Raw genomic sequence first — 27,950 nt, forward strand, 5'->3', positions numbered from 1 at the left:
ATTTTTCAGGCTATGACTTCAAATTTCCCTTGCAAACTAGTTTGATGTTGCTTTATAATTTAGCTGTTTCTTTGCACATCATCCCCAAAACCAGTACTTCATTTCTTACATTGGGAGAGTACAGATGGGTGGTTTTGAATGAATGATTTCCTTGTTGACAAGCTCTTTCTCCAAGTCTCCTCCAGCCAAGCACCAGAGATAATAAACCTCTTCAATTGATCTCTCTGCTAGGTAATCAGCATTTTCATCTATTAACAGAAGCCAACAAAGACAGCATTATAATTTCTCAGCAACTGGGAGAGTTCTCCAGCTTTCTAAACATGTTTTCCGCCCCCTCTAGAAATAGAAGACTAGGTCTGAGGAAGAATTTTTCCTACCATGTTACTAAAGATAAATACTCTTCCCTTTGGAAGGACTAGAAGTAAAATCCCTTGGAAGACAAAGGTCACAAGGATCAATCTATAGTGAGGGAGAGAAATTAAGGAGAGAATGTCTCCATCTTGATTGGACACCAGAAAAAATGCAATAAATACATTAGAAAAATGTTGCTAAACACTTTATTCATAATTTTGTATGTAGTTCTCCAATATGGCTTAATCAAATGCAGTGATACTAAATAATAGAATACATGATGTGTGCAAGGATCCTCCAAAATCTAATGCTTATTCTACTTCTAACAATCAGCTCTACCAATTGGACCTTTTGCTATATCAGATTTGTGGGAGGGGAAAAACTTGTTTTAAAATCTGTTATTCTAAATGGGAACTTGCACATCACAGTATTGAAGCCGTATCCTATACAGACTAAACTTTCTTAAATTGTCCGACTCTTGGTCCATCTAGGCCAGCATAGTCTATGCCAATTTACAGTAGTTCTCCAAAATTTTAAGAGTCCCTTCTCATCCCACAAAGAGTATGGAGTAGCCCAACTACTTCTACTGAGCACATCACAGTAAAAGTCTCATACATGGAGCTTACAATTGTTGCCAGTCTTACAAATGTTATTGAACCTTCTAATAAGCAATGCTTGGCAAACAACCAGCTGAACGCCCTCTTAAAGCATTGCAAAGGGCAGAATTTAGACTTTTTAAATTCAGAAGTATAATACAGGTTCATAATCTGCAGAACAACAGGCAGGGTGTTCAAGGGAAAATGCAAAAGACATAAACTATGCAGGACAATGGACAGAAGCCTGTATTCAACCAGTCTGCCAGTATGGTGGATCTATTAAGACTATCGGACTAGGATCTCGCAGACCTTGGTTCAAGTCCCCACAGTGCCCTAGAAGCTTGTCGGGTGACCTTGGGGCGGTCATTCTTTTTCTCAGGAGAGAATGATGTTGTAATCTGCTCTGAGTCCCCAACGGAGAGGAAAGTGAGGTATAAATATCTAAACAAATGCATAAATAAAAGACTTAAAGGCACTGGAAAATTATGCCAGTTCCTTATTTATGCTGGGAAATTACAGACCAGTCAGTCTGACATTGATACTGATTATGCCGGGAAATTACAGGCCGGTCAGTCTGACATTGATACTGGGTAAATTGGTGGAAACTGTTATTAAGGAAAGAATTAGTAAGCACACTGATGAACAAAAACTACTGAGGCAGACTCAGCATGGGTTCTGTAAGGGAAGATCTTGTCTCACTAACCTGCTAGTGTTCTTTGAGGGGGTGAACAAACATGTGGCAAGGGGGACCCAATAGATGTTGTTTACCTTGACTTCCAGAAAGCTTTTGATAAAGTTCCTAATCAAAGGCTCCTAAGTAAGCTCAAAAATCATGGGATAAAAGGACGTCCTTTTGTGGATCAAAACTGGCTAATTAACAGGAAACAGAGAGTGAGTATAAATGGGAAATTTTCTCAGTGCAGGGTGGTAAGTAGTGGGGTACCACAGGGATCAGTACTCAGTCCGATGCTTTTTAACTTGTTCATTGATAATTTGGAGTTGGGAGTAAGCAGTGAAGTGGCTAAATTTGCAGATGATACAAAGTTGTTCAGGGTGGTGAAAACCAGGGAGAATTGTGAGGCGCTCCAAAGGGATCTGTCGAGGATGGGCAAGTGGGCATCAACGTGGCAAATGGGGTTCAATGTGGCCAAGTGCAAGGTGATGCACATTGGAGCCAAAAATCCTAACTTGGCAGGTTTTGGTAACTTAGATACCCTTGAGGGAAGGCAGGTGTTACCAATACCATTTTTTTTTCTTTTAGGTGATGGCCAGGATGTCGAGGATGGGCAAGTGGGCATCAACGTGGCAAATGGGGTTCAATGTGGCCACGTGCAAGGTGATGCACATTAGAACCAAAAATCCTAACTATAAATACACGTTGATGGAGTTCGAAGTGGCAGAGACTGACCAAGAGTTGTAGCAGATAACTCACTGAAAATGTCGAGACAGTGTGTGACTGCAGTAAAAAAGGCCAATGCTATGCTGGGGATTATTAGGAAGGGTATTGAAAATAGATCAGCCAATATCAAAATACCCCTGTATAAATCAATGGTGCGACCTCATTTGGAATACTGTGTGCAGTTCTGGTCACCACACCTTAAAAAGGATATTATAGCTTTGGGAAAAGTGCAGAAAAGGGCAACTCGAATGATAAAAGGGTTGGAACACTTTCCCTATGAGGAAAAGTTAAAGTGCTTAGGGCTCTTTAGCTTGGAGAAACGACGACTGAGGGGAGACATGATTGAGGTTTATAAGATTATGCATGGGATAGAGCAGGTAGAGAAAGAGGTACTTTTCTCCCTTCCTCACAATACAAGAACTTGTGGGCACTCCATGAAATTGCTGAGCGGTCAGGTTAGAACAGATAAAAGGAAGTACTTCTTCACCCAAAGAGTGATTAACACATGGAATTCACTGCCCACAAGAGGTGGTGGTGGCTACAAGCATGTACGGCTTCAAGAGGGAATTAGATAAGCATATGGAGCAGAGGTCCATTGGTGGCTATTAGCCACAAGGTATAGATAGGGACTCCGGGGCAAGTGATGCTCTGCATTCTTGGGGCTTGGGGGGGTCAATAGTGGTAGGTCTTCTAGTGTCCTGGCCCCACTGCTGGACCTCCTGATGGCACCTGGTATTTTGAGCCACTGTGTGACAGAGTGTTGGACTGGATGGGCCATTGGCCTGATCCAACATTGGCTTCTCTTATGTTCTTATGTTCTTCTTCCTGCTGCAGACCACTGAAATTTTATTCCTAGGAAAGGGAGCGAGTAGGAGCAAATAGGGAGAGTCTGCAATGGGGGGGGGGCAATGTAATGTGAAAGGATACAGGCCGTAGATAAATCCCATTCAAGCATGCAAGAAGATGCCGTTATAGAGACAGTGTGGTTGTAGTGGTTAAGAGCAGTGGACTCTAATCTGGAGAACTGGGTTTGATTCCCCACTTCTCCACATGCAGCCAGCTAGGTGACCTTGTGTCAGTCACAGTTCTCTTAGAGCTCTCTCAGCCCCACCTACCTCACAGGGTGTCTGTTGTGGGGAAAGGAAAGGAAGGCGATTGTAAGCCACTTTGAGACTCCTTCGGATAGTAGAAAAATGGGGTATAAAAACCAACTCTTCTTCTTTTAAAAAAGTATTCCACATTTCCATCACAATATCCATTATTGTGGCTTACAAATCCAGTTAAAATCATATAAAATGGCAACAGTAAATAATTTAAAATAAACAGCCTAAGAACAAAAGGAAAAAGATCTGCCAATCCAAATAAGGGAGCAATTACAGCTGGTCAACAATCAACTGTGATATTCCACAAAGGCAGGAAAACACAAAACAGTAACTGTCTAAAAATAACGTTAGAATTTTGCTCCTAGACTTCGGTTGTGGCATCCTGTTTACCTTTACACAACTGGTTAATATCTTCAGGAAGAGTTAAGCCAGCACATCTCAGAGTGGCTGAAAAAAGGCTAGCAGGTTTGTGGAAAGGTGGGTATAAAGAAGAGATTTCACTGAACACGGAGTCTTTGAGTAACTGGTCTGGAGTAGGCCTTGAGTAACAGGGACAAAAAGAGGAGAAAGAAGTTATACTAAGTCTTTTCAAAAATGAACTTCAAAGCAAAATAAATGAAAACCCAAAATATAAAAAAATCTTCACTGTGATGCAATGTGAACATTTTCGTTATTAGGGCACTCCCCAAACTCATATATATTTCTTATAAAAATTTATTTGCTCAGCAATCAGCTTCTGGCTCTGTTACATATTTTACCGAGGTCAATAAAAAGCATATTATCTTGAGTCTGCGGATATAAGGTAGGATATAAATTATCTAAGTCAATACTTAATCTGGTAACTTTGTAGCTGTGTTATATTTCTCTTTTAAAGTCCTATGGCTGATTCATGTTCATATATGAGAGCTCCTGGCCGCCGCCGAAGGCAATGGTGGCCGGGGGCTCGTTTGCCGCCGCGGGGAAGGCGGGGCTAACGCAGCATCCCAGCGCAGGGAGCTGGGACGTGGGGAGGGGCGGAGCCGGCCTGGCTAGGCACGGCTCTGCTCCCGCCCCCCTTTGTCTGTTGCAGCCTCGTGCTCGGTGGGAGCAGACGGAGGCTGGGGTGCTGCTTTGCTGCTGGCCCCCCGGGCTTTGTTTGGAGCCGAGGGCCTCAGCGGAAGCAGCGGCGGTGGTACCGGCGGCTGGGACGATCGCCGGGGCGGCGGCTGGAGCGGATCGGCGTCGGCGACAGAGCCATGCCACAGCTCCTCTCTGCAAACTGTAGGGTTTCAGGGGTAGGCGCTCCCGGGAGGCGACCCGCGGCTGGGCTGCTGGTCGCAAGCCAGGCTAATGGCCCAGGACCGGGGTTGGTGCATTGCCCATATGTATCAGACAAGGAGGCTGGTCAGCCTGACACCTGCCTTGTCTGTTCCGCTATTCATGAAGTGCTCCCTTGCCGGTTTGCTATTCATAAAGTGTATGTAGTTAATAAAGTGGCCCTTGTTTAACCCAAATGGTTGTCTGTCTCGTTATTCCCCTGTGGGGGCAAATGCATGTGAGTGGTCTGCTTATATAAGCAAAGTAGGTGAGTGAACTCATGAAACACTGCGGCATTAATTTCAGCGTACAGGAATTATTGTGTCTCCTCTCTTTGGATTTGGCACTATGACGTCACACAAGTTTTATCATTTTACATTGCTCAAGATGAAATCACTTTTAGACCAGACTTGACTGAACCTTGATAGGAAAACGATTCAACATGCTAGGTAATTTGTGCTGGAAATCTACATTTCAGATTTTTGCCAATGCTATCCTATGCACAGTCACACCCTGCTAAGCCTCTAGACTACATTGGGCGTAGAAGGATGCAACTCTATTTAGGGCTGCACTGTGCACTGCATTCCTACTCCCATCCGCCTATTATTGCCTTAAGCACAAAGAAACAAGCTTTCATGTTCATATTTCCCAGGTGCTTGAGGAATCATGCCTGCTAGTGGCTGTGGCACTCATTTCCCAACCTAAAACCATACATGCATAGCCTAACTAAGATTATTAGTAATTGCATGAAGACCTATTCTGTGCTAAGAGAAAGTGAAGGAGACATTCTTCCTCCAATACCCTGAACAGATGATTAATGATATCATGGTCTGCAGACCACTTTCCACATAACTTTTTTTTACATCTAAGTGTTCGAGTGTACATCAAAGTAAATATGCCACGTATGCACAATCCCCAAGAATTTGTGACTGGCTCCAGCTCCCAGTTAAACATACATTTCTGGAAAACCTAGGCTTGCCTCTGTGTAGCATGGGTGACAACTAGCGTTGCCAACCTCCAGGTGGGAAGTACAAGTGACTGCAGACTACAGAGATTAATCTCCCTGGAGAAAATGGCTTGGAGGGTGGCTGTATAACCTTATACCTCACTGAGGTCCTTCGTGTCCCCAAACTTCACCTTTCCCAGGTTCTACCCCCAAATCTCCAGCAATTTCTCAACCCTAGTTACACTCATGTTGCCTGACTGGTGGCTGAGGCTCTTTAATATTAGGAACCATGTGAACAGCATCACACGCCGACAGAGTCCCGTAGCTGGATGGGCACTGCAAAATTTTCAAAAAGAGATTTAAACAGGTTGCCTCAGATGGCTGACATTCTAAGCGTACAATTGCAACCCATGGCTACAGCATAAATACTGTATTCTCCTTGCTTTATCTGTGTGCTTACCTCTTAGAAGGATGGAATGTAAGGCATTTCCTTAGCAGATCTAAAATATTTTCTGGCATTTCCTGGTAAGCAAAAGTAGAAATGTCAATGGACATGGCACTGAATAACGCATTTCAAAAAATGTGCAGCTTGAATGCAAGACAAACTATAGGGGCCTGTGCTTATGTTTGAACACAGGACTGCAAGGGCATAAATCAGATTATAAAAACTGTGACTTTTGGGGAGGTTAGAAAACTATGGATCAGCTTCTCTCATATTGACCAGCTTGCTAAGTAAAACCTTCTGTTCTTTCCACACTCACCTGCAGAGGTCAGGGTGGAGAGCCAGTGCAGTGTAGCAGTTAAGTGTCAGACTAGCATTTGGGGAACTGGGAATTCATGACATGGAAGCTCACTGGGTGACCTTGGGTCGGTCACACTTTCTCAGCCTAGCCTACTTCACAGGGGTGTTGTGAGAATAAAATGGAGAAGAGGAGAACAATGTAAGATGCTTTGGGCCCTCATACGGGGAGAAAGGTGAGGTGCTAATGAATTAAATATCTCAGAGATCAGGTGGGTGGTGATCGGAGACAGGATATTCATCTGTGGAATGCCCTACACTTTTTGTGGCTTGTGTGACACCTATCCTGTTCTTTTTTAGGCACCAGGCCAAAACATTTCTTTTGAGCTAGGCCTTTAACTAAGGGGTTACCATCCTGAAGAAGGAGAATTATGGGGAAAGTTTTGAGCATGTGATCTAAAAATGTGACACAGTATAGAAATAAGTTTTGCTCTAAAACACATCATTTTGTTTCAAGAAAAGTTGAATGCTGTGATAATTAACATAACTAAGCAACACATTCTTCTGGTCTGACCTTGATAATGTCCAGACAACCGTGTTCTTCAGCCAGTACTGTTATGATATCATCCACACATCCTACAAAGTCCAAACAGGAAGAGGAACATTATCAACATGAAATGACTCAGTATATATATATAAAAAAGTCCTAGAAATCTTTCCTTCCATATGAGGACCTGTCACCAAACTACATGTTTGCAAATCAATCATTTTCTAAAAGACCAGTTTTTCCAGATCCAGAAACGGATATGCATGCTTGTATGAGAAGAAGAGTAATTTAGTCACACATTTTTGTAAAACTCAAACTTGACTTTTTGTAATTGGAAGGATTTTACTTTTCCTTTATAGCAAGTGAATCACTGAAGCTTCAAAAGGAAAAAGAAAACATCTTAGGCTGCCTGTAAACAGAGCTGGCACTAATAATTTGTGTTTTTAGCTTTCATTGATGTCACTTTAAATTGTATGTGCAGTGCTTTGAACACTGAAAGCTCTACAGAAATGCTAATTATATTTATTTTGGGGTCAGCCATTTGTTGTGCCTTGATAGCAACTGGGAACAATGATTTGATATTTGCATTTTTGACATTCCTACCAATCAAAATCACCCTGATGAGAGAAGCAGTTCTTACTTTGTCTGGTTTAGTCTCCTATACGGTTAAGAGTTCTCTTTTAATGCCATTACTTACTAAAATCCTTAAACTTTCCAGCATTCACATGCACTGAAAATCTGGCATCCCTGCATCAGTAGTATGACCGTGATTCATCTGAGCCTTTATGAAGATGTTGTGCCCTGCAGTTATTTCCACATTACTTACCAAGATTAAGCAGAAGTTTTAATCTTTCAGCCACATCCAAACTCTGGAACAGCTTTTTGCCCTAAGGACAACAGTAGGGCATGAGATTACTAAAACATTATTATGAAATATATGAAATCAAAGATTATGAAATACATAAGAACATAAGAGATGCCAATGTTGGATCAGGCCAAAGGCCCATCCAGTCCAACACTCTGTGTCACACAGTGGCCAGAAATACCAGTGCCATCAGGAGGTCCACCAGTGGGGCCAGGACATTAGAAGCCCTCCCACTGTTGACCCCCCCCAAGCACCAAGAAGACAGAGCATCACTTGCCCCAGAGCCCCTATCTATACCTTGTGGCTAATATCCACTGATGGACCTCTGCTCCATATGCTTATCTAATTCCCTTTTGAAGCCGTCCATGCTTTTAGCCGCCACCACTTCCTGTGGCAGTGAATTCCATGTGTTAATCACTCTTCGCCTACTGTATGTTCTCAATGCCTCCATTACAGTTTATGAATCATATCCATCAGAAATTGTTGTTTCAAGTTCAAAGTTGATATGAAAAATGTAAACTACTATTTAGCTATAGTTTCAGGAGGGTAGCTGTGTCAGTCTGCCACAGAAGAGCTAGATTAGAGTCCATTTTCACCTTGGAGATCAACAAGATTTTCTGGTTATAAGCTTTCAAGAGTCAAGTAGGAGCGGACACCCCGTATATATTGTTAATAACACGAAATCAGATCCAGTGAACATAATGAAAACATCACAGAGATGCTTTTCCCTTCCCTCGGCTGTTCTCTTCAGCTTCCAATGTTCCTTGTACAACTGCTCCTGCATGACAAGTGAACCTGTGCTAAGTCTGTGTGTACAGGAAGGACAGACAGACATACAACCATACATACTCTTGCACAAGTAGTGGCCAATTTCCCCACAAGATGTATTGCCCTGCACTGTCTCTAATTCAGTGCTCTAGAGGCATAAGAGGAGCATTTGAAGAAGAAATGCTTAGACAGCATTTCAAGAAGGGCAGGGGAAGGGAGGAAGGGGAGAGGACTTTCCTGTCAACTTGATCCACAAGCACCACACCATGGAAAAATAACAAAATGCATGAACAAGAATGGAGTAAATTGGTAAAGGCATTACATATTGCACAATTTTCAAAGCCGTTTTTAGCAACCAAACTGCCACAGTCACTGCATTTGGAAAACGAATGAGCAGATTCACTCATACCCTGCCCAACTGGGATTTGTTCAGTTCTTAATCCCTGCGTTTTATTCCAGTGGTATTCCATGGAATTTTCATTCAACTTTGAGCAGCAGAGCTCCAAGAGTACTGATGCTCCTCCTTTTCTCCCCAAAGAAGAAGAGAAGAAGAAGAGGAGATTGGATTTATACCCCGCCCTTCACTTGGAGTCTCAGAGCGGCTTACAAACTCCTTTCCCTTCCCCTCCCCACAACAGACACTCTGTGAGGTGGGTGGGGCTGAGAGAACTCTTGACACAAACTGCTCTTTCAGGAACAGCTGTGCCAGAGCTTGTGACTGACCCAAGGTCACATCAGCAGGTGCAAGTGGAGGAGTGGGGAATCAAACCCAGTTCTCCCAGATTAGAGTCCGCACACTTAACCACTACACCAAACTGCAACAGACATTCCTTTAAAAATTAGCCTTTTGCCTGTTGAAAAGCCTAATACATTCTAAAAATGTTTTTCAGTAGGCACAGGAAAAGCTTTGAAAGTGTTTCTATTTATTTTCATGTGTTTATCAGGGGAAAAATCCATTTTCATTTTCAATGCATGTATTTCACACTCACACACACACACACACACAGAGCCCTAAGTGAATCTAATGACTCTTCTGTTAAAGCTTCCTCTGACAGAAAAAGACTCAAGAGAAGGGAATAGAATTATGGGAATAGTAAGGGAATAGTAAGACCCACCTTGGTGAAAGGGAGTCATTAGATCATTCCAATATTTACCTGAAATCTTAAGGCTAAACAAAATCTTCCCTACATATCATGACAGTTTAACATCCCAACAGAAAACTTTATAGACACGGTGTAAAGGACATAAGAGTCTACAAGTCCATTGTAATTTAAGCTGATGTACGGGTATAGTATCTACTGTTAGATGCTTTCTATTCTGTTTTTTATGTCTCTTCTTTTTGTTTTTCTGTAGTATCTTTCTATGAAAATAATAAAATCTGTTTATTAAAAAAAATCCCAGTTTAACATTTTTTCTTGCCTGATAATGCTCATAAAATTATTTTTATTCTATGGTCAACCTGGCACTGTTTTCACGGTCTAAACATTCACTTTTTTACTTGAATAAGACTTGAAAATATGACTCATGTGGAGCAAAAAACACTTTTGTCCAAAGCTGTTTGCTCTTAAGTCAATGTAAGTCAATTACATTGATGTGTAATTGTTTAAATTTTACATACCACACAAAGCTCGAATAATATAATACCAAGGGACCACACATCAGATTTAGGTCCAGAAGGTAGAGGCTTTTCACTTTGAGTGTGATCACTGGATTTCATAATTCCCTGTGCAATTACTTCCGGTGCCAAGTATGAAGGATATCTACAGTAATGAAACAACAATTTAAGCAACAAGATACAGAAAAGAACTTAGACAAATTATTCAAATGAAGCAATTCTTTCTTCATGAATACCAGTCTCATTAAAAAAGACTGTCACATTTTATAGCTGGACAAAATACTATATTCATGCACCCAAAAAATGTCCAATGTTATCTTGGAAAAATAAATGCTGATATGGGAAGAGGAAATCTATCATGCTACTTTTGTTACTTTGGAAAACTGTTATAAAGTTTGTCTTGTTTATCCTTACGGGTCAGATTGCTGCTGTCTGAACTGCATTTCAAAACCTTGGGTTTCTATGGAAATCCACTAGGATTTCTAGGACATAAACATGTGGTGATGATGACAGATAAGCTCTTTGAGACAGCTGACCAGCCATTCCTGATCTTCCCCTCACCATGCACACCCAAACAGCACAGTCTACATTCCACAAAGGTTGCTGGTATGTATAATGCATCATGCAACCTGAGAGTCCACCTCAACTACAATGCATAAGGTTGTGCAGAAAACGGATCCCTCCTGCAGGCAGTTTTCATTCCTGGACCACTCAGATTCTACTGAAGGGCAGTAATAGTACTGCACCAATTAGCGTGATGGGACTATAGAACTTTCCTTTCTTGGCTGTAACCAAGTGCCCACAATGAAGAACACTGGCGTTGTCATCTATGCATCAATCCAGCTTTAAACCCTGGCTTCAAGTACTAATTAAAGAGGTAACCTTAAGCATTGTTAGTGATTCAGCAGACATAATGCTTAACTATGCAGTTTCACACACAGCTTGCAACCTCTTAATCATGCTTCAACAGCATGAGTGCCTAGCCTCCAAAAAGCAAGCTTTCCTTTATAAATGAGATTTTCATACTTCTAGCTGTACCATTCCCCATGGCAGCTAAACAACTGGGCTTTTCAGCACAGTAAACAGCTAAAGATGCTATAATATTACCTGTGACCCTTTACTTCTGAAAGCTACAAGTAGTATTCTAAAAAGTTAATATATTGGAGTAACTCAGCAACAGAGTGTGCACTTTGCTTGCAGAAGGATACTGGGTCCAATCCCTGGCATCCCTACTTAAAGGACCTTAGACAGCAGGAGTGCTCGTCAGAATAGACAATACTGAATTAGATAGGCTAATTATTGGCAACTTCATACATTCAAAACCTAGCAAGTTCATAAAGTGTACCTTTACTCTTACCCTATGGGAAAATCAACATCAGCACCATAAGCTGTCATGTGGTAAAAGCCAAATTTAGCCAACTTGGTATGTCCCTGTTACAAAGAGAAAAATGAATCAATCTACAGAACAGCACTTTTATTTGGTAATTTATAGTTTGTAAAAAAAAAAGTTAATCCCATTTATGGTCCCAAACACCTGATGTCAAAGTGGAAAAAAATGGTAGGTGGCTCCATTAGTAGAATGGATCTGCAGGATCCAACCTGATATTTTCCAAACATTGGTAAATACCTGACAGAATTTACTGTTACCAAAAACCTTTAAAATTTTTATATAAATAACTGAAGTCACGTGAAACATTTTAGGGAGAAAAAATCATCCTATTGTGAAAAACCGTAATGATCAAAGTTTCCAAACTTTGTAAATGAAGACCTTTTGTTGTACACGTAAACTTCTCTTTCAAAAGTTGTGAAATCAAAATCCTTTTCATGAAGTCTGGAGATTTGTATTTCCATTAAAAAAAATTTATAGTTGTATTATAAATTTAATATATTCCAAATAAAAATACTGCCAGTCATGTTTCTATTAAGATTTAATATTCTTGAGTACAGTATCACTAGAAAAAACTCTTTAATATGTTTTGAGCATTTTAAAAAAGCAATTTTTTTAAAAAAATCAAGCTCTTTAAAGGCTTTGTGTACATCTTCCATTTTCAATCTTATTTTTCCATATTCAAGCTTGAAAGCAGTTCCTAAATTCTTGCTCTTAAGAAGAAAGCAAAATTCCAATATCATACCTAAGTATTCACAAACAAAAAGGAGAGAAGGAATATATTCCATTTGCTTTTTTGTTACCATTCCTCTAGAGATAAGCAACTAGCATCACTTTACAAATGAGTTGTTCTAAACAACAGATCACTCACATTTAACAACAAGTGTAAATTCTCAAAATACAATAATGAACACACTTTCATGGAAAATTAGGAAATAGGTTTAAACAGACAAAACATATACACATTTGCCGTGTGTTCTAAATATGCTGTAAGGACCCTACCCCTCAGTATTTCTTTATGAAACCTGCAAACCATAACTGGTAGAGAGACTCTCAGAATGCACAATGCTGGCTCACATTCTCAGTTGAGGCAAATATTGTGGTATTTGATAACTGCTTTCATACCAAGATCTGTAGATTAAAAGCCAAGAAAGAGCCAAGAAAGAAGTGCGATGACAGTGAAGGGGATTACTTTTATTGTTTAAAAAGCAAACCAGTGTAATAGCACAATCAACACTGATTACAACCTGACGGCAATTTATCAGTGTACTAAAAAAACTAATTAAATGTTATTGTGCCACAGGTTCTTAAAGCATGGCGTTGACCTGTGTTATCCTATACCTCACCATGCAGATAATAGGAAAATAGGAAGAACAAAGGCAGTGAAGCACTTCAGCAGGCTGAATTACACAAAGAGTCTTCTGCAGGAATTGGTGGTAGAAAGTGCCATCACAGCCAATGTACAGTGACCCCATAGGGTTTTCAAGGCAAGAGATCTTCAGAGGTGGTTTGCCATTGCTTGACTCTGGATTTCCATTTAAGTACTAAACAAGGCTGACTCTGCTTAGCTTCTAACGACCCAGGTCAGAGCCTGCAGGAATTTGCCTTGTCGTGGTGAGGGGGCTTGTGTTGTTCAATGAGGCTGCGGGCTATACCATGGAGGGCCACCCAGGACAGATAGGCCACAACGGAGAACTCAGACAAAATGCGATCCACTGGAGAAGGATATAGCAACCCACTCCAGTATCTTTGCCAAGAAAACCCCATGGACAGTAAGAAAAGGCTAAAAGATATGACACTGGAAGATGAGTCCTTCAGGTCGGAAGGTGTCCAGTGTACTACTGGGGAAGAGCAGAAGGCAAGTACAAGTAACCCCAGAAAAAGTGAAGTGGCTGGGCCAAAGCTGAAAGGATGTTCAGCTGTGGATGTGTCTGATGGTGGAAGGAAAGTCCGATGCTGCAAAGAACAATACTGCATAGGAACCTGAGATGAAAGATCTATGAATCAAGGTAAGCTTGACATGGTAAAAAATGAGATGGCAAGACTGAACATCAACATCTTGGGAATCAGTGAACGAAAGTGGACAGGAATGGGTGAATTTAACTCAGAGGACCGCTATATCTATTACTGTGGCCAAGTATCCCCTAAAAAATGGTGTGGCCTTTATAGTCAACAAGAGAGTGAGAAAGGCAGTAAAGGGATACAATCTCAAAAACAACAGAATAATCTTGGTCCGAATCCAAGGCAAACAATTCAACATCACAGTAATCCAAGTCTATACCCCAACCACTTACGCAGAAGAGGCTGAAGTGGACCTGTTCTATGAAGACCTACAACACCTCCTAGAACTAACACTAAAGAAAGATGTCCTTACTATCATAGGGGACTGGAATGCTAAAGTAGGAAGTCAAAAGGTAACTGAAATAACGGACAAGTTTGGTCTTGGAAAACAAAATGAAGTCAGGCAAAGGCTAACAGAGTTCTGTTAAGAGAACACGTTGGTCATAGAAAACACCCTCTTCCAACAACCTAAGAGGCGATTCTACACATAGACTACACATGATTATATAATTTGCAGTCAAAGATGGAGAAGCTCCATACAGTCGGTAAAAACAAGACCGGGAGCTGACTGTGGCTCAGATCATGAGCTACTCATTGCAAAATTCAGGCTTAAACTGAAGAAGGTTGGGAAAAACAATAGGCCACTCAGGTTTGACCTAGATCACATAGGTTTAAGGGACTAGATTTGATAGGCAGAGTGCCTGAAGAACTATGGATGGAGGCTTGTGACATTGTACTGGAGGCAGCAATCAGCACCATCCCAAAGAAATACAAGAAAGCAAAGTGGCTGTCTGATGAGGCTTTACAACTAGTAAGGAAGGAAAGTGAAAGGCAAAGGTAAAAAGGAAAGCTTTACCCAACTGAATGCATATTTCCAGAGAACAGCAAGGAGAGAGAAGGAGGCCTTCCTGAATGAAAAATGCAAAGTAATAGAGGAAAACAATAGAATGGGAAGGACTAGAGATCGCTTCAAGAAAACTGGAGAACTCAAGGGAACATTTCATGCAATGCTGGCCATGATAAAGGACAAAAATGGTAGGGACCTAACAGAAGCAGAAGAGATTAGGAAGCGATGGCAAGAACACACAGAAGAACTATATAAGAAGGATCTAAATGTCCTTGACAACCACAACGGTGTGATCGCTGACCTCAATCCAGACATCCTGGAGTGCAAAGTCAAATGGGCCTTAGAAAGCATTACTAATAACAAAGCTAGTGGAGATGGTGGTATCCCAACTAAGCTATTAAAAGTCCTAAAAGATAATGCTGTTAAAGTGCTACACTCAATATGCCAGGAAATTTGGAAAATGCAACAGTGGCCACAGGATTGGGAAAGGTCAATGCTAAGGAATGTTCAAACTATCGCACAATTGCACTCATTTCACATGCTAGCAAGGTCATGTTCAAGATCCTACAAGCAAGACTTCAGCAGAACTGCCAGAAGTACAAGCTGGGTTTCGAAGAGGTAGAGGAACAAGAGATCAAATTGCCAACATTCGCTGGATTATGGAGAAAGCAAGGGAGTACCAGAAAAACATCTACTTCTGCTTCATTGACTATGCTAAAGCCTTTGATTGTGTGGACCACAACAAACTGTTAAAGAGATGGGAGTATCAGACCACCTCACGTGTCTCCTGAGAAACCTGTATAAGGGTCAAGCAGCAACAGTTAGAACTGGACATGGAACAGCTGATTGGTTTAGAGTAGGAAAAGGACTACGACAAGGATGTATATTTCCCCCCGGCTTATTTAATTTATATGCAGAGTACATCATGCAAAATGCCAGCCTGGATGGATCACAAGCTGGAATTAAGATTTCTGGGAAAAATACCAACAACCTCAGATATGCCGACGATATCACTCTAATGGCAGAAAGTGAAGAGGACCTAAAGAGCCTCTTGCTCAGGGTAAAAGAGGAGAACGCAAAAGTTGGCTTGAAACTCAAGCATCCGGCCCCATTACTCCTTGGCAAATAGATGGGGAAGTCATGGAAGCAGTGACAGAATTCACGTTCCTGGGATCCAAGATCACTGCAGACGGTGACTGCAGCCATGAAAGTAAAAGACGCCTGCTCCTTGGGAGGAAAGCGATGACAAACCTAGACAGCATAATAAAAAGTAGAGACATCACCCTGCCAACAAAAGTCCATATGGTCAAAGCAATGGTATTCGAAGTAGTCATGTATGGCTGTGAGAGTTGGAACATAAGGAAGGCCAAGTGCTGAAGAATAGATACTTTTGAATTATGGTGCTGGAGAAGACTCTTGGACTGCAAGGAGATCTAATCAGTCAATCCTAAAGGAAATCAACCCTGACTGTTCTCTGGAAGGACAGATACTGAAGCTGAAATACTTTGGTCACCAAATGAGAAGGGAGCATTCACTGGAGAAGACCCTGATGCTGGGAAATACTGAAGGTAGAAGAAGATGGGGACAGCAAAGGATGAGATAGTTAGACAGTGTTACCGATGCAACAAATATAAAATTGAGCAAACTCCAGAGGATGGAGGAAGACAGGAGGGCCTGGCATGATGTGGTTCATGGGTTCACGAAGAATCAGACTCAACTGTGCGACTGAACAACAACAATAATACATGGCTCAAAAGCACTGGTGGTTGTCAATAACAGATAGGAGGCACTATAGTAAGCATAATTACAGTGGGAGAAATAGCAGAGCAGGATGAAAGTGCCACCTGTTTCTCCTACCATGCTCAATTAGAAGACAGTCAGTACTGTGTATGTGCTTACAGAGTAAGTGGTGATATGATAGAGGAATCTGTGTGTCAATTTCCACACCGCTGGAATCCCTGATCACCATTTCTGAAGGTCTTTGCAGTACTTTTAAAAATCACTTTGATCAGAGACAAAAGGAATTGGTGGGTAGAGCAAGTGAAGGCAGGAGAGAGCTTCCTCTAACAAACCATGCTTCAGCTCTGGGAAAAAGTGATTTTTTTTGTCTTCCCAGTAGGTCAAAATTTCAAAATTATCTCATAACACCCACTAAAGCTACCACTAAATATTGTCAACCTTTCTTGAGATTAGTACCGTGAAGGGAGAGGAACTGGGGAATCCTTTCATTAAGATCAAAGTGAAGAGCGCTGCAAACCTGTCAAATGCCACATTAAAGATTAAGGGAAGTGCATCTGGAAATGGGAATACTTTGGAATGGGTAGATTCAGAGAAACCCTTATTGTGCCATTCTATTTGCCCCCCACCCCAATATCTGTAGGGTTTTTTCCCTTTATGAACACACATGCATCGTCTATACACATAGAAGAGATCATGCAAAAACCTGCAGATGTGAGGGTGGACTCTACATTTAAATTTCAACAGATTTTAGCAAGTATTTTGCATTTATAAAGCAGATACCCCCCTCAATTACATCGCTCTTATTTTGTGGATGATGGCCAAGAATGCAGATGGACAGTCTAAAGATAAAACCCTGTAGCCTCACCTCTTGATCCATCATGATATTGTGAAGCGAAAGGGCTCGGTGGACTATTCCATGTTTGTTCATGTACTGCAGCCCCTCCAATACTTCATAAGCGATACACAAAATCCTAAAAGAGCTGGAAAAGAAATTACAACAAGTCTGTTTTAGTACCTTTGGGTTGAAATAGTACTTTCTACTGGAAGAAGATACAGCTTCTATGTTCAGTCAAAATACAATAATGTCAATAAATATCAATAACTGTCACCTTGCTTATTTAATATATATGCAGAGTACATCATGCGAAATGCTGGCCTGGATGAATCACAAGCGGGAATTAAGATTGCTGGGGAAAAGATCAACAACCTCAGATATGCAGACGATACCACTCTAATGGCAGAAAGTGAAGAGGACCTTAAGAGCCTCTTGCTCAAAGTAAAAGAGGAGACAGCAAAAGTGGGCTTGAAGCTCAACATCAAAAAAACTAAGATCATGGCATCCGGCCCCATCACTCCTTGGCAAATAGAAGGGGAAGTTGTGGAAGTAGTGACAGACTTCACGTTCCTGGGATCCCAGATCACCGCAGACTGTGACAGCAGCCATGAAATTAAAAGACGCCTGCTCCTTGGGAGGAAAGTGATGGCGAACCTAAACAGCATGATAAAAAGTAGAGACATCACCCTGCCAACAAAAGTCCGCATGGTCAAAGCAATGGTATTCCCAGTAGTCATGTATGGCTGCGAGAGTTGGACTATAAGGAAGGCCAAGCGCCGAAGAATAGATTATTTTGAACTATGGTGCTGGAGAAGACTCTTGAGAGTCCCTTGGACTGCAAGAAGATCAAATCAGTCAATCCTAAAAGAAATCAACCCTGACTGTTCCCTGGAAGGCCAGATAATGAAACTGAAGCTCAAATACTTTGGCCACCAAATGAGAAGGGAGCACTCACTGGAGAAGACCCTGATGCTGGGAAAGATTGAAGGTCAAAGAAGACGGGGACGGCAAAGGATGAGATGGTTAGACAGTGTCATAGATGCAGCGAACATGAAATTGAGCAAACATCAGAGGACGGTGGAAGACCGGAAGGCCTGGCGTGATCTGGTCCATGGGGTCGCGAAGAGTCGGACTCGACTGTGCGACTGAACAACAAAAAATGTTCAGTTAGCATAAATGGTGTTATAAGAACATAAGCAGAGCCTCCCAGCTCTGGGTAATCAGAGGTTTGGTGCCTCTGTATACGGAGATTGCCTTTACTCACCAAGGTTAGTATTGACATGACAGGAACTTCAATGCAATTTTACTCTACCTTCCTTCCTAATGTTACAGCAATACAGTGAATAGTTTGCAAGGCTGCTAACATAATCCTCTCCCTCCTGCCCTGCTCCCACATCAAAATGTCAGCCTGTGACTACTTAGCTACACAGACCATCCACTAGATGTAAACTTTGAGATTCAGATTGAAGGTACACTGCATTATTTTCATTCTTGGCTTCAGAATATGAGAGAAGCAGCTATATTTTATTGAGACACTAGAGGGCCTCCTCTACATATCCATAAAAGCAGAATATCCAGGAACATAACATGTTCAGGAATCAATTTGTCTGCTAAATCCTACACAGTCCATTTTACCCAGTTGATAAGCGTTACATGAAATGTTAATAGATTCAGGTGGGGTAGCCATGTTGGTCTGAAGCAGACGAGAAAAGTTTGAGTCCAGTGACACCTTTAAGAGCAACAGTATAAGCTTTTGTGTGCAAGCACACTTCCTCAGATACAAAGGAACAGAACCTCCTCAGCCATTACTTATGGGGCGTGGGGTAGCAGTTGTTGTCAGGAAGGGGCCACTGGATTCAAACTATGAAATGTTAAATTAGAGTAAAATATGTGTTTGACAGATTGTGATAATGTCCTTGTGCTACAGGAAAGGAGACATTAGTGTCTCTGGCAGGTGAGTCAAACGTAGGCTTTGGATAAGAAATATTCCCTTTTCTTAGTACTCCTCCGCTCCATGCAAATGCCGTTAAGTTTAGACTCTACTGGTAATTACTGGGAGGAAAATATGGGATGACATAAGCAGACACAATGACTCTGAAGTTTCCTTTTTTAAAAATGAGTCTAGCTGTTCTGTTTTCACAAGACTTCAAAAACATGAAACAACTCTAATTGAATGCAGAGATGTCTGCACAGTTTGCAAGAAAGCCTAAAAAAAATCATACTACATGTGGTATGAACTGCCCCATTCACTTTATCGAGTGTATAACCGGATGCTAATGCTGAAATGTGGACTTTTAAAATTATCAACCTCAGAGTTGACAAATATATTTGATGTATAACAAGCATTAAAGGAAAAGGTAAACCCCCCCTTATAAGAAAATGCTGCTTTATAGTATCATATATGTAAGAGGAAAACCAACCTATATGTGGAACCCATGAGGAAAAAAATTAAAAGATAAACCACCATTAAAAACTCCTCCTCAAAATCTGTACAGTGAAGAAGCAAGAAGATGCATCTGTTTTCATCTTCTTCAATGAGAAACCTCAGAGATCTGGAAAATCTGGGCTACCTAATGAAAGCCATTTAAGTTGAAAATGTTAAGTGAATCCATAATGCCTCTGACCATTTCGAACAAATTATTTAAAACAATTAGCTCACATTTCCCCCCCTCAAAGTGCATGCCTGTAAGCAACAGCAGAGGTTCAAGAGGTAGGAAAGGATTGATAGGAGCTCTCAGTACTGAAAAAACGGCAGGATAAATGTCCATTCTCAGCAAAAAAACAAGCTGAGCAGAGAACAGAAAAAAAGGTAAGGCGGAGATCATATCCAGTCCCCTAGATAATGGAGGTCCATGGAGAGCCAGAGGCAGCAGGTAATGAGAAACAGGAGTTATGGAATGGATACATATATCAACCACTTTATATTTCACAGTAATGTTATAGCTGTCACCTGATTAAAGAAACCTTAGCCAATTAATATTAGATGTTTCAACTGATCAAAGCTGCATATGAACAAATAGAAGCATTCTGAAGAGGGGGGGGGGACCTTGTTTTCAGATGATGCACACACATTTCAGTAGGCATCATGTTAGAAGCAGCATTCCCGCACACAGGAGAGAGAGAAGGGAATATTTCTTCTATGATGGTGATTGGAAGTATATGGTTTCTTTAAATTGTATGCCGTCTTATGCTTCTATTATGTTTAACTTTGTAAGCTGCCTTGAGCAAGTTCTCCAGAGATGCAGCATATAAAATTTTCTAAATACAGTACATCTGTAATCCAAAGAGCAAATTCTCTATTGGCTTCTCAGTCAACGCAAGGCTAAACCATGGCAAATAAATACAGTCAAATGGTGAGGAAACTTAAATCTACAAATAATAATTTTGTTCAACTGTTCTACACGCAGTCTTTGTTAAAGTTTAACTTTTTTTTATTTGTCACCACTTCAGGTATCCTAAATCAGGTGGAAAGGTAGCATAGAATACTTTAAACAAATAAACAAACAATTGAAAAGGCAAGCCTTGCAAAATTATCCTTGGTATGCAGAAAGGCAAGCATGTCCCTATTTCTATCTGAGAAATGTTAGTATTTACTTTTAAAGCAGTGAGAACACTTGCTTAGTTTTGGGGCTGCTGAAAGCCACCCAAGGCTTCCAAACAACTATTTCTTCTGGCACGCAAACACTTGCCAGTGTCACTATGTAGACCAAATTCAAATATTACATAAAAGCAAACTGCATGACTTGCAACTCAAAAGGGACCAGGGCCCCAAGAAGTTTGTCCAGTTAGTTCCCTCCATTTTGGTGGTCCTACTCAGCCTGGAAGTGAGACAAAATTTTACAAATCTTAACTGGCAGCTGGCATCAAAAAAATATTGCACAAAACAAGATCTCTTAGAGTTGGAGTGGCCATCTGACCAGTCAAAAAGGATCCAGTCTTTCGACTGCTCAAATATTGGTCAACTATTTTTAAACCAATACATTTATTAGGGAAAAAAGACATACTTTAATCATCAACACATTTATTACATATGCTAAATGTATGCAAGAAACCCCAAATTCAGCAACTCTTTTTGTAAAACAATGAAATAAACTTTTAAAAAACATTCTAATGAATTACTGTAACAACCACAATTTTTATAAATGTGAATGATTTGCTGAACAGCACTCTTTGGCTTTACACCTGAAACACCAGGATCAGCCTACCCGACAGTTTCAAGTGTTAAAAAATGAAAATGGGGGGAAAAACCCTCCCCTGAAACAGAAAGTACTACAATACTGTCAGATACGAGAGGAAGTTGTGCAAGGCAGAAAGCAGGCCTGTTCTCCACTTCTGTCTCATCCTTCCTTCCAGAAGCTCAGAGAAGCACCCTGTTCTCTCATCCTCATCATCAAAGCAACTCCATGAAGTAAATTAGGCTGAGAGACAGAGAGAATAACTGGCCCAATACCCCCACAATGAGCTTCATGGCAAATCTGAATCCTCGTCTTCCTAACCCTAGCCAGCATGCCAACCCCTACACCACACAGGGCAGTATGAGAAGAACTGCTATGCTGCTGGTTCTGTCTCTGGCTTCTACTGGGCTAAAAAAAAAGCAGCCTTTTTCCTGCCCTTCTTAACAATATGATACAATAATGAAATAAAGCAAGCTGCCTCTTCTACAGTGTCGTTTTATGACTTCAAGGAAAATTTAACCATGATCAAATACTAGACAGACAACTAACAATATGTGACTAGTCAACTGACTGATGTCCCCCTGATGTAACAAAAATTCCTCCTTTCACAAAGCCTGAACTGATACAGCTTTTCTCAGCAGTAAATCCTGCTGGGTTCATCGGGTCGTACTCCAAATGTACAGACGAGGTCGGCCTTACATTGCAAGAAGCGTAAGACCCAAGTTGGAACTGAAATGTAGTATTCAGGAAACAAACCTCAAAGTGATGAAAAGGCAATAATAAATATTCAGAAAACAAATAGGCAGAATTTTGCTTTAAATCTGGAATCATATATTATTGATGTCAAACACTCATGAGGATTAAATACATTTATGGACTTAAATACTCCCTTAAAAAAATAAAACTTCTGGACTAGTATTCTAGTAAGTCAAGAAGGAATTACTCCCCCAAACATCTGACAAAAGTACATTTACATCATCCTGCCTTTCACTTCTCTCTACTCTTGTGGATATCTTTCTACAATACTTCCTCCTCCATTTTCTTTTTTTGCCTTTCTCACTCCACTCTAGATACCTCCTGGACAAGAGAAAACTTTCTGTGTATTTATCATTCACCAAGAGCTGCTTTCAGGAAAGTACTCACAGGGTGCTATTTGAACATAATGTTGACACTTTTACTGCTTTGCCTGAATAGATTGTGGGCCCTTCAGGAGACAACTGCTTTCTAGAAATGAGAAAAGACTTATGTAAAGTTCATACCTTGAACTGAAAAGAACATCTAACAAGGCTAACCACCAAGTTATTAGCACTCTTATTTCCTATGTAAGCAGCAGGTTGTCCCAAAACCATTAAAACACAGTATTCTCATAAATACACAGAATTCTAAGAAATGCTACCTGTTCTGGACAGATAGACAAAGTTACGGAAAGCCAATGCTAGTAGTGTCAGGAGGATCAGTTCAGATTTGTCAGCAACTAGGACCACATTTTGGGATGGGCTTCACATGAACTGAAATGGAACTGAATTGCTGGTGTTTAACATCAAATAGGTTGCAGAGCAGTTTAAAACCTCCTCCATTTTAATACCAGCCCTGAAAAGGACTTGGAGTGCACAACTGCACAGCTGGTGAAGGAACGAATCAGAGAGGCTAATTAATAGGAAACAGAGTGAGTATAAATGGGAAATGTTCTCAGTGGAGGGTAGTAAGCAGTGGGGTACCACAGGGATCAGTACTGGGTATGATGCTTTTTAACTTGTTTATTAATAATTTGGAGTTGGGAATAAGCAGTGTAGTGGCTAAATTTGCAGATGACACAAAGTTGTTCAGGGTGGTGAGAACCAGGGAGGATTGTGAGGCACTCTAAAGGGATCTGTTGAGGATGGGTGAGTGGGCGTCAATGTGGTAAATGGGGTTCAGTGTGGCCAAGTGCAAAGTGATGCACATTGGAGAAAAAAATCCTAAATATAAATACACATTGATGGGGTCCGAACTGGCAGAGACTGACCAAGAGTCATAGTAAATAACTCAATGAAAATGTCGAGTCGTAGTAGATAACTCAATGAAAATGTTGAGACAGTGTGCAACAGCAATAAAAAATGTTAACGCTATGCTGGGGATTATTAGGAAGGGAATTGAAAACAAATCAGCCAGTATCATAATACCCCTGTATAAATCAATGGTGCGACCTCATTTGGAGTACTGTGTACAGTTCTGGTCACCACACCTCAGAAAGGATATTATAGCATTGGAAAAAGTGCAGAAAAGGGCAACTAGAATGATCAAAGGGTTGGAACACTTTCCCTATGAAGACAGGTTAAATTGCTGAGCAGTCAGGTTAGAACAGATAAAAGGAAGTACTTCTTCACCCAAAAAGTGATTAACACATGAAATTCATTGCCACAGGAGGTGGTGGCGGCTACAAGCATGGACAGCTTCAAGAGGGAATTAGATAAGCATATGTAACAGAAGTCCATCAGTGGCTATTAGGCACAAAGTATAGATAGGAACTCTCAGGCTGGGGCAAGTAATGCGCTGTATTCTTGGGGCTTGGGGGGGGCAACAGTGGGAGGGCTTCTAGTGTCCTGACCCCACTGGTGGACCTCCTGATGGCACCTGGTATTTTCGACCACTGTGTGACAGAGTGTTGGACTGGATGGGCCATTGGCCCGATCCAATTGGCTTCTCTTATATTCTTATGTTCTTATGTAGGCTGATAAAAGAAACAGTGTTGTAACAATACGGGACCATCACACTGACTGGGCAAATGTCTGCATAGATCATGACAAGAGAGGAAATTTCTAAACACGATAAATGACTATGCCCTAGAACAGTTAATCATGCAGCCAATTAGAGGGTAAGTGACCAAGGATTTGTCCTGAGTGATACCAGGGATCTCGTATGTGAGGTAGAAAGGGCTGAACATCATAGGGCTTTCTAATTCAAAAACACATAATACTTAAAGAATCATGTTCAAAAGGAAAAAAATTCTTGAAGGGGATTAGTTAAACAAGGAGTGAGTCATTTACAAAATTGGTTAACACAAAGGCATTTTATATTCACATTGGACAAATGGTCAGAATGATGAAATTTCTTCATACAGCACATAATCTATATATCTAATAGCCAAGTTGCCCCCTCAGTGTGGATATCTAAATCCGCACATCGGGGGCACTTGGGGGGGGGGCAGAGAGATTTTCCTGCACACTTGGAGCACTCCCCAGGGGTGCAGAAAAATAAAAAAGTTGAAAAAATACACTGGATATTTAAATCTCCCAACGTAAGTGTTCCCTGAGCATGCGCAGAGAACACTCTGGCTGTTGGGGGGGAGGCTCGGCGGGCCTGGCAGCTGGGAGCCACTCAGGCCTCGCCGCCGGTGCCCAGGGGGAGCAGGAGAAGATTCAGCAGGCCCGCGTGGCTCACCGCCAGTGCGGGGGAGAAGGATTGGTGGGCCCGGTGGCTGGGAGCCACGCCGGCCTTGCTATCGGTGTGGGGGGGGGCCGAGAAGGATTGGCAGGCCCAGGCCTCACCATTGGTGCAGGGGGCAGGCGGGAGAGAAAGCTCACCTGCGGTTGCTTCCTCCTCCACCACATGGAGCTCCTTCTCCCCCTACCCGCGAGTATCGTGGATCCCCACTTCTTGTTAGCATGCAGAATTTGCCCTCAGAAGAAGCAAGTCCTTCCATCAACAGCTATCAGCAATGACAGCTGAATGGAACCTCCATGTTCAGAGACAATACACATCTCAGTCCCAGATACTTAAAGACAAAAGAACCAAGAAGCACTGGTGAATTCATGCTCTACTCCTGGTTTTCTGAGACATCTAGCTGGCAGATGTTAGCAATGTGATGGACTGGATGGGCCTTTGGTCATACCTAGCAGGGCTCTTATGTGGTCAGGTGTTAACGTTGTTTTACTCCAAGGCTGCTAAATGACAAAGATTAGATTAAATATCAGAGCTGTTCAGACGAAGTTTTCACGGTATGCACATGTTCATCTTAAAATCCAAGGCTGCTAAATGACAAAGACTAGATTAAATATCAGAGCTGTTCAGACGAAGTTTTCATGGTATGCACATGTTCATCTTAAACTCTTAAAATACGGGCATGCCATCTAAACCCAAAACTGCATTCGGCTTCATGCAAACACAGTTTACCAATTACTGACAGGATTTTTCCAGTGAAGTCAATTTCCTTCCTTCCCCCACCCCTTTCCTCTGCCTTCTGTCCTATTTAGGGCTAGGAAAGAGGGTGGGGTATATTGGAGGGAAAGTGTTGTTTGCAGTAACTGTAATTAAAATTTTACTTGATAAATCTCAGAACAGACAAAAAAATCCCCACAAGGATATCAGAAAGATTCTGTAACCCTTTGGTACTTTCTGTTTCCAAAAGAAAAACTAAATACTATCAAGCTGCCCTTTAGGCTTGTCACTGCTTAAGAAAGTGAAGAGGAGAATATTTTAAATCCAGGAATTTAATAGTATACTATTTGATTATTTACAATATTTAAAGAATTTGCTAACATCCTGAAACTTAGCAGCAAGTAAATACCAGTGAACAATATTCTCCTCTATCTCGTTAAGAACAACAGATTTAACTTTCTGAAGTCTAAAATACAAAAGAAAAAGCAGTTAAAGGAACTGTTCAGATAATATGGACAGACGTTATAGGCTGCAATCCAAAGAATCAATGAGTAACTAAGAAATCAAGTGGAACTTTGTTTGTCATTGTCACCAAAGCAGTTTCTACTGCCAAAAAGACACATTATTTTGAAAACTAAAGCATGGTGTATCTTTTCAGCACAGATTTGAACTCTGTAGTGAAAACAGTACTGAATGGTCAAGCCACGTGAAGGATTATCTCCTATGCATGAGTGTGACTTTTTAAAATACTAGCCAGTAGTTGGGATCTACAGATCTTTCAACCAAAATTGTTATCTACTGCTCAAGGTAGAACCCTGTATACCTCAAGCGACTTGGTGTATAATCTGATACAAGTATACCATTTCAGCTAGTTCCATATGCAGAAGCTTTTCCTCATTGAAAGCCCAGTTATGGCTCCCAGTACTCCACATATGGGCCAATTTCTGGCACCAGATCTTGCATATCAAGACGTGGAATGGCATGAGATGTCATTTCTCTTTCTCCTGCAGCCCTTTAGATTCTGATCACAGTCTGCACAAAACTAACAGCTATAGAAGTAATAAATCTAATCTTCCAATTATAAGTAACAGCAAGATTTATCAGGAACGGTTATAAAAAAAACACCTTTTGCAAGATTAAAGACCTTCTGAGAATAAAAAAATCGCTTCTCTAGAGTCACTTTTAGATATTTAAAATATTTGGAAGGGGGTCCTTTGAGTTTCCTTCTGCTTTTTCAGCTGCAATTATTTTAAAATAGCAAGCCATTCATATTATTAGCATTATCCACACACTGAATTTTTCTCCCTAAAGAGTTCTTGACAGGAAATTACTAATTAATTTCATCATTATTTTTCTTTCCTTAAAAATATACATAATACAGCACAGAATGACCCTGTGTAGAATTTTTCCAGCTTAAGCTTGTGCAAATCACAAAATCCGTCTTTGTGGTGCCCTGGACAGCCCACCACGGCTTCCTTCTTTATAGTGAGGCCAAAATGAATATACTGATTTAATAAAATGTAAAGCCACAAGTAAATGAAAATGTGCTGACATAGCAGGCTGCCAGGGCTATAGGCCTAAGGTACCGTTTCAACACAACTCCGTTTTAACAGACGAAAATAACTGAGCTGAAACTTACTAAAATATTCTCAAATCCTTCCCCTCCGCGCACACACGTAGACACACACAGACACACTTCCCACTCAGTCAAATACTAAGATACACATAGTAAAATGGAAAGCAGAGTATGAATATTTAGGATACAACTTAACTAGAGGGGAAAATGAGTTCAAAGACCAGATGATGGATTTTCTTACCATTTCCAAGCCTAGTTGAAAACCATTTCTATAGGCCAAAAGCTGCCTCGGCCCTTTGCCCACCTGACTTTTTACAACTTCACAATTAATCTGGGGTCTCCACTCTCTTCTCAGTTCCTTTTCCACAGGCCTCATAAATCAAAAGCCTAGAATTGGGGTGGGATCAGAATACCAGTGAAGGGTTTTTATTTTCAGTTGCTGAATGCATTTCTTGCTGAATAGGCACTCCCCATAACAGCGCAATTCTTCCAAACGGGTCTTGCAAACCCAATTTCAGAAAAAGCTGTGAGTGAAGCGAAAAAAGCTAATTATTCCTTGATGAAAGCAGAATGACAAACGGGGATTCTGTCCTGCCACATAATACCCCAAATTCTGAGCTGCAGAGTTTTTCTCATCAAGTTCCCAAACAAGCTAGTGATGATGAAAAAGGAGCAAGGATTATCCCAAGCCTGTCACAGAATACATGTGCATGGCAATATGAGTGTACAGTAAAGTCCCCCACTACAAACAACCCAACATATACTTACAAACAACAGAGATCAGGAAATGACTCATGTGCTTCAGAACTGGCAGTTGAGGTGTAAAGAGACAGGTGATAAACAACTGAAGAGGGATACATCCCTTGGCAGTGTTGGAGTGAAGGGCAAAGGTCAGGAAATACGGAAGGAGACAAAGCAACTAGGGGATGCTGGAGACAGGCCTGGCTTTGATTTGTGTTAAACTGTC

At 41.1% G+C, this 27,950-nt stretch overlaps 1 protein-coding gene across 1 annotated transcript in view; it reads right to left on the minus strand.

Annotated features, from left to right (window-relative positions):
• TBCK (TBC1 domain containing kinase) overlaps positions 1-27,950 on the minus strand; it is a gene marked incomplete at its 3' end in the record, with an annotated part of 80,576 nt that overhangs the window by 32,440 nt on the left and 20,186 nt on the right. The window contains exons 4-11 of the mRNA XM_015417034.1: positions 17,126-17,240; positions 11,583-11,656; positions 10,229-10,370; positions 7,804-7,864; positions 7,005-7,066; positions 6,152-6,213; positions 3,840-3,988; positions 110-248 (exon numbers count right to left, since the gene is read on the minus strand). Of these exons, the coding sequence (XP_015272520.1) occupies positions 110-248; positions 3,840-3,988; positions 6,152-6,213; positions 7,005-7,066; positions 7,804-7,864; positions 10,229-10,370; positions 11,583-11,656; positions 17,126-17,240 (804 nt within the window). The remainder of the gene's footprint in view (positions 1-109; positions 249-3,839; positions 3,989-6,151; positions 6,214-7,004; positions 7,067-7,803; positions 7,865-10,228; positions 10,371-11,582; positions 11,657-17,125; positions 17,241-27,950) is intronic.

This window comes from Gekko japonicus, unplaced genomic scaffold, assembly GCF_001447785.1.
Source record: "Gekko japonicus isolate JY-2015 unplaced genomic scaffold, Gekko_japonicus_V1.1 scaffold628, whole genome shotgun sequence".
In the NCBI taxonomy this organism is placed as follows: domain Eukaryota; kingdom Metazoa; phylum Chordata; class Lepidosauria; order Squamata; family Gekkonidae; genus Gekko; species Gekko japonicus.